General features: G+C 41.0%; 1 protein-coding gene across 5 annotated transcripts in view; it reads right to left on the minus strand.

Moving 5' to 3' along the window:
• LOC126336242 (uncharacterized) overlaps nt 1-12,103 on the minus strand; it is a 224,274-nt gene that overhangs the window by 72,275 nt on the left and 139,896 nt on the right. For all 5 annotated transcript variants that reach the window (XM_049999734.1, XM_049999736.1, XM_049999731.1 and 2 more), the window contains exon 4: nt 1,821-2,170. In XM_049999734.1, the coding sequence (XP_049855691.1) occupies nt 1,821-2,170 (350 nt within the window). The remainder of the gene's footprint in view (nt 1-1,820; nt 2,171-12,103) is intronic.

Raw genomic sequence — 12,103 nt, forward strand, 5'->3', positions numbered from 1 at the left:
TATGGAAGTGAAACATGGACGATAAATAGTTTGGACAAGAAGAGAATAGAAGCTTTCGAAATGTGGTGCTACAGAAGAATGCTGAAGATTAGATGGGTAGATCACATAACTAATGAGGAAGTAATGAATAGGATTGCGGATAAGAGAAGTTTGTAGCACAACTTGACCAGAAGAAGGGATCGTTTGGTAAGACATGTTCTGAGGCACCAAGGGATCACCAATTTAGTATTGGAGGGCAGTGTGGAGGGTAAAAATCGTAGAGGGAGACCAAGAGATGGATACACTAAGCAGATTCAGAAGGATGTAGGTTGCAGTAGATACTGGGAGATGAAGAAGCTTGCACAGGACAGAGTAGCAAGGAGAGCTGCAACAAACCAGTGTCAGGACTGAAGACCACAACAACAACATCTCAACTATTATTCGTAATGTTTTTTTTTTTTAAATACTAGTACCTTTACTGCTGCATTTTCAACAAATTTAAGACTATTCCATCACATCTTTAAACATATTTTGTTAGGTCAATGATATTATCACGAGTTTCTTCAATGTCCCCATCATTCACACCCTTGGTTGGTATGTACATATTTGTTTTGCTGTTTGTCTTCAGTTGAGAGACTGGTTTGATGCAGCTCTCCATGCTATTTTATCCTGTGCAAGCTTCATCTCCATGCACCTACTGCAACCTACATCCTTCTGAATCTGCTTAGTGTATTCATCTCTTGGTCTCCGTCTACGATTTTTACCCTCCACGCTGCCCTCCAATACTAAATTGGTGATCCCCCGATGTCTCAGAACATGTCCTACCAACCGATCCTTTCTTCTAGTCAAGTTGTGCCACAAACATCTCTTCTCCCCAATCCTATTCAATACTTCCTCATTAGTTATGTGTTCTACCCATCTAATCTTCAGCATTTTTCTGTAGCACCACATTTCAAAAGCTTCTATGCTCTTCTTGTATGAACTATTTATCGTCCACGTTTCACTTCCATACATGGCTACACTCCATACGAATACTTTCAGAAACGACTTCCTGACACTTAAATCTACAGTCGATGTTAACAAATTTCTCTTCTTCAAAAACGCTTTCCTTGCAATTGGCAGTCTACATTTTATATCGTCTCTACTTTGACCATCATCAGTTAGTTTGCACCCCAGATAGCAAAACTCATTTACTACTTTAGGAGATAGCAAAACTCATTTACTACTTTAAGTGTCTCATTTCCTGATACAATTCCCTCAGCATCACCTGGTTTAATTCGACTACATTCCATTATCCTAATTTTGCTTTTGTGATGTTCATCTTATATCCTCCTTCCAAGACTCTGCCCATTCCGTTCAACTGCTCTTCCAGGCCCTTTGCTGACTGACAGAATTACAACGGCATCGCTAAACTTCAAAGTTTTTATTTCTTCTTCATGGATTTTAATCCCTACTCCAAATTTTTCTTTTGTTGCCTTTACTGCTTGCTCAATATATAGATTGAATAACATATATAGATAGGCTACAACCCTGCCTCACTCCCTTCCCAATCACTGTTTGCCTCTTGACTCATAGCTGCCATCTGGTTTCTGTACAGATTGTAAATAGCCATTCACTCCCAGTAAGAGAGGAGTGCATGTATTCAGGAAACAATGTGGTTCACATTTGCCTATTCTCCTCCGTGCAAAATTCACATATTTCTGGTACAACTAATACGGATATAACATTACAGAATTTAAACACTCACACACACACACACACACACACACACACACACACACACACACCTGCATTCATATACAACAACGGAACTTATATCTGTGCAATCACACACTTATCACCTGTGCATGCGGATGCCTTTCAGGTAGTTTGATGGCCCTGTAGCCAGTGGAATTATATTTATTGGCTGTGTCACTCCTCCATTTGGCAGCAGTGGTGATGTAGCCAGCTGAGTAGGTTTTTCCGCATCGTTTCCTTCGTACTCGGAAGCTGGAATTAATTCTTCTTTCTTGGGAATGTGCACCTCCATTGACACTGGGATACGATGAGAAACTGAGTGTGATGTTACAGGAAGCTTGTTGATACCTTTATCTGACATACTTCTGCACGAAAGTAGGCTTGGATAATTTTCCATTATTACACTGAACACTCTCCTCTTAGTGCAGAGTGATTCCAGAACTTCCAGTGGAACCTGTAAAACGGTTAACTGTGTTATTTATGATACTTTAATTCAAGATTAATTCCTCAACTGTAAAACTATGTAGCAATAGAAGAAGACTGGCTGCACAATTATTTATGGCTACAACAGTTTTAGATAGTGACACCTCATGTTTTCAAAAAGGATACAGATGTAAAAAATATTTTAACAAATCATTAAATATGAGATGTACCTCATAAATAGTGCACATAAAACTTTGCAGCTAACAAGCTCACTAATAAGTTCTAAGCTTTCATTACCTACTTTATGTCGCTGCTAAAATGATTAAAATATTTATGTACTGATATATCTGACACACAAGCTTCCTTCAGCAGGAAATGTGCATGGGAATGTAATATTACTGTACAAATACACTGTGTTATATAAGTCAAACAGTCAACTGGAAGCTATTCAATTCCTTCACAAGACAGCAAATTCTCAGGTACCAGACATTTTCTGTTTCTTGTCATTCAATTGATTATAATGGAACAAACATTGTGGCACATACAACAAACTTCTGCAATTCCAATGTTGTTGAATCAGTGCTAATACAACTGCCGGAAAACCTGTATACAACAAAATTATGACTTCATCTGGACACAACCTATAATGTCGTCACTGGGAAACTTCATGTTCCACATCACTAATGTTTTGCCGTGATTTTGCAAAATCTGATTCACTTGATATTGATAAGGAGAACTTTCCCCAAGTACACTCCTGCAGTGATTTAGAAGTACCCAACACACATGTCAGTAGGGCCCCTAAGCACGTACCAGTAGGGTCTTAATAGAGGAACTTAAGAATACTTTATCAGCGACCAGAAGACTGTGCTGAAACATGATAGGCAATTTCTGACATCCAGCAATTCTCTTTTAATTTAATAACAGCAGATGCATCAGAGAAAATTTGTAGGTAATTTTGTCAAGTGTTTACATGGGTACACCCTACAATAACATTTCACCTATGGAGAGAGCAGCCACCCTTGACTTATGAGCAGATGTGGATATCACATACTCAAAGCAGATAAAGTTAACATTATGATCAAGCCACGGGAGGTTGGTTGGTTGGATAATTTTAAAGGGAGCACACTACTAGGTCATCGGTCCCTTTTTCCTTGAACAGAGAGGTCAACGTGTCTCTACATCAGAGATGGCCTACTGCGCAAAACCAATGAGAAGGAAGCCCCAAGGTCTACCAAAGGTCAACAAAGGCTAGGTAAGGGGGAAAAAATGAGAAAAGGGGGGATACAGGAAGAAAGGCGGTCTTATCTAGGGAACAGCCGGAAGCCCTCGAAAGCAGACTACAATGAGAGAACATACATCACCCATCACTTACCAGAGGTACAGCACTCAGAAATTGCCTAGGAAAGACTAGCAACACAAACAGGGCAAGAGAAGCACAGACAGACATGAGACGAACAAGTTGAACAGATCATGCGAGAGGAGGGAAGGAAGAGCAGGTAGGGTGATGGCTGGGGTGGATCACTAAGCCCAGACAGCCACAGATTGGTCTAGGCACAGGAGGAAACTAGAGTTTTCTGCCAATTAATAAGATGTAAAAGTAAGTCAGCTGCTGAGGCATCATCTCCTATCACCAGTTGTAGGGAGTAAGGGAGATCTTGAGTCTGCCGCAGGGAGACTATGTTGGGAAAGACCAGCAAAACGTGGACCACCATCAAATGAGAACCACCACAACAATGGGGTGGGTCCTCATGATGGAGGAAATGACGAGTAATCAAAGTGTGGCCAATGCTGAGTCAGCAAAGGACAGTCTTCCCAAGATGCCTGCTTGCAGGACCTCCACAGATTCGTAGTCTCCTTTATCGCCCACAGTTAGTTTGGTGAAGTCGGAATGAGCCATTCCAGTTTCCTAAAACTTGATGGCGTAATACCGATTGGAAGTCTTTACAGAATACTGACCTCAAGAGTCGTCTTACTGGTAGCCAATTTTGCTATCAATGAGTTTATTCCCCAGGGTCCAAATGTGGCCCAGGTAACAGACACAGGTCACTGATATCCACATTGTTCAAGGGCACATAGGGAATCCTAAATTAGCATGACCAAGTGATGGCGGTGGTAATACTAGTTAAGAGCTTGAAAACTGTTCAAGGAGTTGCAGAAGATGAGAAAGGACTCACCGGTGCAGAAATGGATACGCTCAAAAGCACAAGAGATGGCTACCAACCCAACAGGGAAAATACTACTGCTACTGTATCTGGCAAAGAGCACAATTCAGCACAAGCAAAGACTACATGACCAACACCCATCGAGCTATCAGTATAGACTACTTCTGAACCCTGGGATGGAAAAAATTGCTGGTGGAGGGCCTCGGGCTGAACCAAGTCTTTCGGACCTTGTGATAGATCAATACAAAGCTGTGGCCAAGGGAGATCACTAACACTATTAAAGGAGATAACCAAGAGAATGAGACCACAGAAATTAGTTCCACTTAGGTTGTACAAACTGACCATGATTCACATGGAATTCATGTCTATATGACTTATTCAGAGCACCACTGGAGCATTACACACACAACCTGTATCCATCGGTCATGTAGCCTGTAACTGAAAACATGTCAGGATCATCTCTCCATCAGCAAAAGATTCCAGAATAGTCCTCCATTTGGATCTCTGAGAGGGGGTTGCCAAGGGAGAGCCGACTATGAGAAAGATTGTACACCCAACAAAAGGATAACATTCTACGAGTTGGTGTATGGAACATCAGAAGCTTGGTTGTGGTAGGGAAGCTAGAAAATCTGAAAAGCGAAATGCAGAGGCTCAATCTGGGTATAGTAGGGGTCAGTGGAGTGAAATGGAAAGAAGACGAGGTTTTCTGGTCTAATGACTATAGGGTAATATTAACACCAGCAGACAATGGTATAATGGGAGTAAGATTCATTATGAATAGGAAGATTGGGCAGAAGAGTGTATTACTGTGAACAGTTCAGTGATAGGGTTACTGTGTTATCAGAATCAACAGTAAACTAACACCGACAACGATAGTTCAGATATACGTGCTGACATCGCAAACTGAAGATGAGACAGAGAAAGTATAAGAGGATATTGAAAGGGTAATACAGTACATAAATGGAGATGAAAATCTAATAGTCATGGGAGACTGGAATGCAGTTGTAGGGGAAGGAATAGAAGAAAAAGTCATAGGAGAATATGGGCTTGGGACAAGGAATGAGAGAGGAGAAAGACTAATCAAGTTCTGTAATAAATGTCAGCTAGTAATAGCAAATACTCTGTTCAAGAATCACAATAAGAGAAGGAATACTTGGAAAAGGCTGAGTGATACACGAAGATTTCAGTTACATTACAACATGGTCATATCGATTCCAAAATCAGATACTGGATTGTAAGGTGTCCACAGGAGCAGATACAGACTCAAATCACTATGCACTAGTGATTAAGATTAGGCTCAAGTTTAAGAGATTAGAAAGGAACAACCAATATGCAAAGAAGTACTAAGGAATGACTATATACACTTAAGTTCTCTAAGGCTACAGATACAGCAATAAGGAGTCACTCAGTAGGCAGTACAGTTGAAGAGGAATAAACATCTATAAAAGGGGTAATCACAGAAGTTGGAAAGACGATCACAGAGGGTAACTGCGAAGAAACCATGGGTAACATAAGAAATACTTCAGTTGATCAATGAAAGAAGAAAGTACAAAAATGTTCAGGGGAATTCAGGAATACAGAAATACAAGTTGCTGAGTAATGAAGTGCAGGAAAGCTAAGGTAAAATGGCTGCATGAAAAATGTGAAGAAATCAAAAAAGAAATCATTGTCAGAAGGACTGATTCAGCAAATAGGTGAAATTAAAAGCAAGGGGGTAACATTACGAATGTAATGGGAATTCCACTGTTAAATGCGGAGGAGAGAGTGGACGGGTGGAAAGAGTACATTGGACGACTATGAGGGGGAAGATTTGTCTGATATGACAGAAGAAGGAACAACAGTCTATTTAGAAGAAATGGGAGATTCACTATTAGAATTTGCAAGTGCTTTGGAGGACTTAAGATCAAGCAAGGCAGAAAGGATAGGTAAAATTCCATCACAATTTCAAGAATCATTGGGGGGGGGGGGGGGGGGGACACAGCTCTTAATTTCTGGAAAAAAATTATGAGAATGTACGTTTGGAGCATAGTATTTTATGGCAGTGAAACACCGACTGTCAGAAAACCAGAGCTGAAGAGAATTGAAGCCTCAGATGTGGTGTGGACTTGGGTTGCAACTGCTACTATTGAGATGAAAAGGTTGGCACAGGAGGGAATTCGGGACGGGTTGCACCAAACCAGTCAGCAGTTTGATGACTTGAAAAAAAGGAACCTTGAACTACTTACAAATTGGCTAAACAATGTTTTTACTCAGTTCTATGGCACGCAAATGTCCACATCACATTAGAGATCAGTCGTTACCAAAGAAACAGGTCCAAAGCAACAGGTTTAGTAAAAACAGAGCAAAGGCCAAGGAATGACATCTACGGAACTGTTTTCCACTGTTCTCTTTTGATTGGTATCATACTTTTTCAGGTGGTCAACAATTTCTCATTTAGTTCTGGCATTCCTTATTCCTCCTTTGGTCTAATTCACTCTGCCTCGTTCTTTTATACAGTGGTCACTCATCACTCTTCTATTACCATCATACTTTATCCAGTAGTGAGCTATTGTCCATTCCATTCATTGCATTCATCTCTGGTCACGCAATTTCAAAGCTTTTATCAAATTCCCACTTCTAATTCTTTGTGTACACTGTTCAACTTCCACAAGCGGCAATTACTAATGTGTTATACAGGGTGTTTGATAAAGAACTCCCTGGTTTTATATATAAATTTAATGGGGAAATTAATGAAAAAATACATCAATGAGTATTGATGTGGGATCCATTTGTTGCCCTTGAAACGATATTCCACTTGTCACCACATACTCACCAACATTTCAGGTTTAACTGTCCCAACCACTGTGACGATTCTTTCCTGTAAATGATTGATGTCTCTGATCTTTTCACTGTACACAACATTTTTTATGTGGCCCTAAACGAGGAAGTCCACTGGGGTTAAGTCGGATCTTCGTGCTGGCTAAAGTCTTGGGCCAGCCCTGCCTATCCATCTTCACAGAAAGCGAGCATCAAGAACCGCATGCACATGGTTATTGCAATGAGGTAGGGCGCCATCTTGTTGGAAACACACAAGCCCCTTTTCCGCCTCAATATCATCCATTTGGGGAAAGACTACGCTAAATCAGTACATAGTAAAACATTGTCAACGGCATTGCTAACAGCTTCTGCTCTTCCGTGAACACACTCCATGTTCCCAGTAGTTCCATACCAGTAGGAGATGTAAAAACGTATTTGGTCTGATACACTGTTTCAGAGCCATCAGTGTAAAAGACAGTAGCACCCTGTAACTCTAAGAACTGAATGTAACAGAAGCTGAAGTTCATGGGGGCGCCAGACTTTACAAACATGGAATACATGGGAAAGAACTTGTGAAGATGTCCACCAGACTGCGCTTTGAAGGTGGTGTTGCAATGGCTATGGACTGGGAGCTGTACTAAATGCAAAAATCGACATACTACGCAGGGGATGACCAGTCACACAACTAAGGTCACAAGCCCATAGAAGGCAATTAGGAAGAGATAACACTCAACACACAGCCCCGTGGGACACCTTTCTCTTGGGACCACGAGGTGGTCAGTGAAATGCCAATTCTAACCTGGAACAACCGGTGGGATAAAAAGTAACTAATAAAATTCAGTAGGGGGCCTCAAATGCACCAGTCATGGAGGGCATTGAGAGTAAGTAAAATGTGACGACTCCAAGCAATCTTGTACACCTTATGCAGGTCAACAGATCAAAAAGAAGACTGTGATAGATGTTGGCATTTAGAAGGAGACTATCAGATTGCTTCTTCAAACTTAAGCAGATGGACAGTTGTTGATCACCCCTTCCACAAACCACACTTATAGGGGGACAAAAGGCCCCGACACTCAAGAACCCAGCATAATGTGTGAGCAAAACATCCTTTCTAACACCTTATAGAATACATTGGTCATGCTAATCAACCAGTAACTGTCAAGAGACATTTGGTTCTTGCTTGGCTCAAGGACTGGGACAACTATGCAATCTCGCCACTGCAGGGGGAAGGTTCATTGGATCCACATACAGTTTAAGACCTAGCAGAGATGCTGACTTTAGCAACATTTAGGGATCACCTGATTAAATTCATAATCAGAGCCTGGGGCTGTGTCATGTGGTGAGGCACGAGCCTGAAGTAGTTCTCAGTCAGTGAATGGTTCATTGCGGATTCAGCTGGTGAAGAGTTAAACAGTAGAAATGTAGCAGGATAGGAAGAGGATGCCTATGCTGGCGTAAAATGGATCGCCAGGTGTTCTGCAAGAACTGATGAATCTGTACAGAAACCACCCTGTGGGACAAGACCCAGAACAGTAGTTCATCACTGGTGGCTCTGGAGGTTGACCCACATCTGAGATGAAGAGGTTGACGTTCCCAGGGAAAAAATACACTTCTCTCAGCATTCCTTCTAATTACATTTGATTGTGCCTTAGCATGAAGTCAATTAAAAGTGATAAGGTCGAGCTGCAAAAGATATTGTTTGAATTGTTGCAGGGCTCGGCAGCGATCCTGAATAGCTACAGAAATGTCTCTTGTACACCAAAGCACTGGACGACATTAAGGGGGACTTGTAGAAAAGGGAAAAGGAGTTCCAGCGGTCTGAGTGATCACATCAGATGCATTGCACATCTCATCAATACAATCAAACGATAGACGTGGCGAATGTAACAGCAGAGGCGTACAAAAACCAGTTTGCTCTGAAGTGCCACAAAGTGGTCGGTGTCACACAGGTTATCATGAATTGAACAATATAGTGAATCTGCAAGATTAGGAGAGGCGATCATTTGATCTATAGTTGAAAAGGTGCCATACACAGCACTGAAATGGGTAGAACTATCACCTAGGAGTCACTGATCATGGTCTGTGAGACGTTGGTAAATTATTATTATTATTATTATTATTATTATTATTATTATTATTATTATTTCTTTTCTCAGGCGTTATATCTGGTCAAAAATGGAAAGTGACGCAGACCTTGATCAAGCGTGACTTCCTTTTAACTGTACGGTATATGTTACTTTGCATTTAGGAACTTTCGAGTAGTTGAACATGTATCAATAATTACAGATTTCTGTAGTTGTATATATACATTTGGATGTAGCTGTATTGAGTTGATGTACTTGTGGATATTGTGTGGTATGACTCCTGTAGTTGATAGTATAATTGGTATAATGTCAACTTTATCCTGATGCCACATGTCCTTGACTTCCTCAGCCAGTTGGATGTATTTTTCAATTTTTTCTCCCGTTTTCTTCTGTATATTTGTTGTATTGGGTATGGATATTTCGATTAGTTGTGTTAATTCCTTCTTTTTATTGGTGAGTATGATGTCAGGTTTGTTATGTGGTGGTGTTTTATCTGTTATAATGGTTCTCTTCCAGTATAATTTCTATTCATCATTCTCCAGTACATTTGTGGTGCATAGTTGTATGTGGGAACGTGTTGTTCTATTAGTTTATGTTGTATGGCAAGTAGTTGATGTATTACTTTTGTTACATTGTCATGTCTTCTGGGTTATTATTATTATTATTATTATTATTAGTGGGGTTTTAGGGCGCTCAACTACTAAGGTCATTAGCGCCGAGTCACAAATGTAAGTGCACATATAATCTGGTAAAACTCGGGGGAGAGGGGGCACCAGAAAGTTCTTACAAGAACACAGATAAAATAATTAAAAGAATTAGATGTCTTTGGACAAGTCCGTCAAAGTAATAAAACGAAGAACACGAGCAGCTACTCGAGTGTCATCAGCTAAAATTTCCTGTAAGGCAGATGGGAGAGACAGGAAAACACGAAATTGATTAAAACGGGGACACGACAATAAAACACGGCGCATGACCTCAAGGGCACTGCGGGGCGGGGTCACCGGATAGCAGGTAGTGGTGGCTAAACCGGCAATGCCCAATCCGCAACCTGACCAAAATGACCTCCTCTTGCCAAGTCGCCAAGATGGTCGGGAGGAGATTGTCCAAGCTGTTGGGAACGGTTTTATGGCCCGGAGCTTATTTTCTTGAAGTGACAACCAAGTATCCCACCATAATGACACAAACCTCTTACAAACAACCCCACTAATGGCAGACGACGGGACACAAAGGGAGGCTGGCTGAGGCAGGAGGACTGCAGCCTTGGCCGCAGCATCAGCAGCTTCATTCCCAGGCACTCCTACATGGCCTGGAACCAACATAAAGCTAACAGGAGAGCCATCCACAGCAAAAGAACCGGAGCCTGGAGCCAAGGTGGTGTCGGGTTCTCACCCTCTTTGAAGGCGGTAGGGAGGGCAAAATCCAATTGTCGAAGCAGGCAATGAAATCTGACTCCAGGGGGTAGCAGAGCAGACACATACAACCTATACTGATGGTCGAGAGAATCGTCAAAGAAGGACTGATAAGAGGGGTGGTCGACCATTGACAACAGCCGGCAGGCATACTGACAAAGCAGTATGTCGTGCCGGTAGGTCAATGGTAATTCGGCAGCTTCAGCATAAAGACTCTTTATGGGAATATTATAGAATGATTCTGTCACAAGACGTAACTCCCGATGATGGATGGAGTTGAGATGGCGTAAGAGGGATGGCTCGTTGGTAAATTGGAAGGCCCCTCTCAGGCAAAGTGGCACTCTGCCACACACAGTGGTGTGTTGAAGTCCCCAATCAGGAAAAATGGGAGAAAAGCTGTTGGATTTATGTAGTCAATTCAACATAAGTAGCCCACCTGGAGGTATGTAAACATTTAAAAGGTAACATTAAGCTTGTTTGCACCCGCACCGTTACTGCCTCCAACAAGGTATGAAGGGGAATCCAATCACTGACGCCATCTGTATGAAAAGTACAGACCCTCCAGATGCCCTTTCCTAACTTTACCAGTAGAGATCTACCAAAAATAACTGCACTTGTTTTAGGTATTAATTTAAGCTTTTTCTATTCTCTATTGTAGCATCTGAGGATGGCCTTTGAAGTCTGATACGGAGAACATTTGAACAACAGAAAGGTGGCAGAAATGCAGGCACATGGTCATAAATTTATGAGTACACCACATGTGTAAGTGAGGTCTCATATAGAAAAGCTCTTCAATATACGAGCAATGTAAAATTCAATCAACTGAAGACAACTGAGCCAGCCAAAGACTATATTTGATTAGTGAAGTTACATATGTGACATACCTCTGGTTAATCATGTTAGCAGTCCAATTGTCAGTTTGCTAATCTAATCTTTGCATAAGTTCTACAGCTATGGTTGACTGTAGCAAATACTTATGGGTTGACATAAATGGAAGAGCTGTTCAAGAAATGGTGTGTAGCCACAGAAAATTTAATTTATATTAGGAAGCACAATACACCAGAACAAATCATTTCCATGAGCTTATGGCACTTTTGTTAAGCCTAGAAAGGACATAGCCACGACTCATCAGCTATCCAAGAACAAATAGTAAATATAAGAATTATTTTCTACAGACACCATAAACAACACCCTTGCACTTTATGTATGATGTATATACATAACAGGCATCAAGATTTGTCAGTGACTTTTTTATCATCTAATAAAGGTCTATTAGCTAATAAAAACCACTGATTTAACTGGAATTGTTAACTGTCTGGGAAGTGGAAAAGTTTGACTTAATTTCAAACATCATAATCGATGTTTTTGGAAAGCTTGCAGCTGCCATTTATTATTTAAATAATGAAATACTGCACTAGTTACGTATTTTGTCATGCTTAACGACGCGTTTCGCAAACCACATAATCAATGTTTTTGGAAAGCCTGCATCTGCCATGCATTATTTAAATGAAAT

Source organism: Schistocerca gregaria, chromosome 2 (assembly GCF_023897955.1).
Source record: "Schistocerca gregaria isolate iqSchGreg1 chromosome 2, iqSchGreg1.2, whole genome shotgun sequence".
NCBI lineage: Eukaryota > Metazoa > Arthropoda > Insecta > Orthoptera > Acrididae > Schistocerca > Schistocerca gregaria.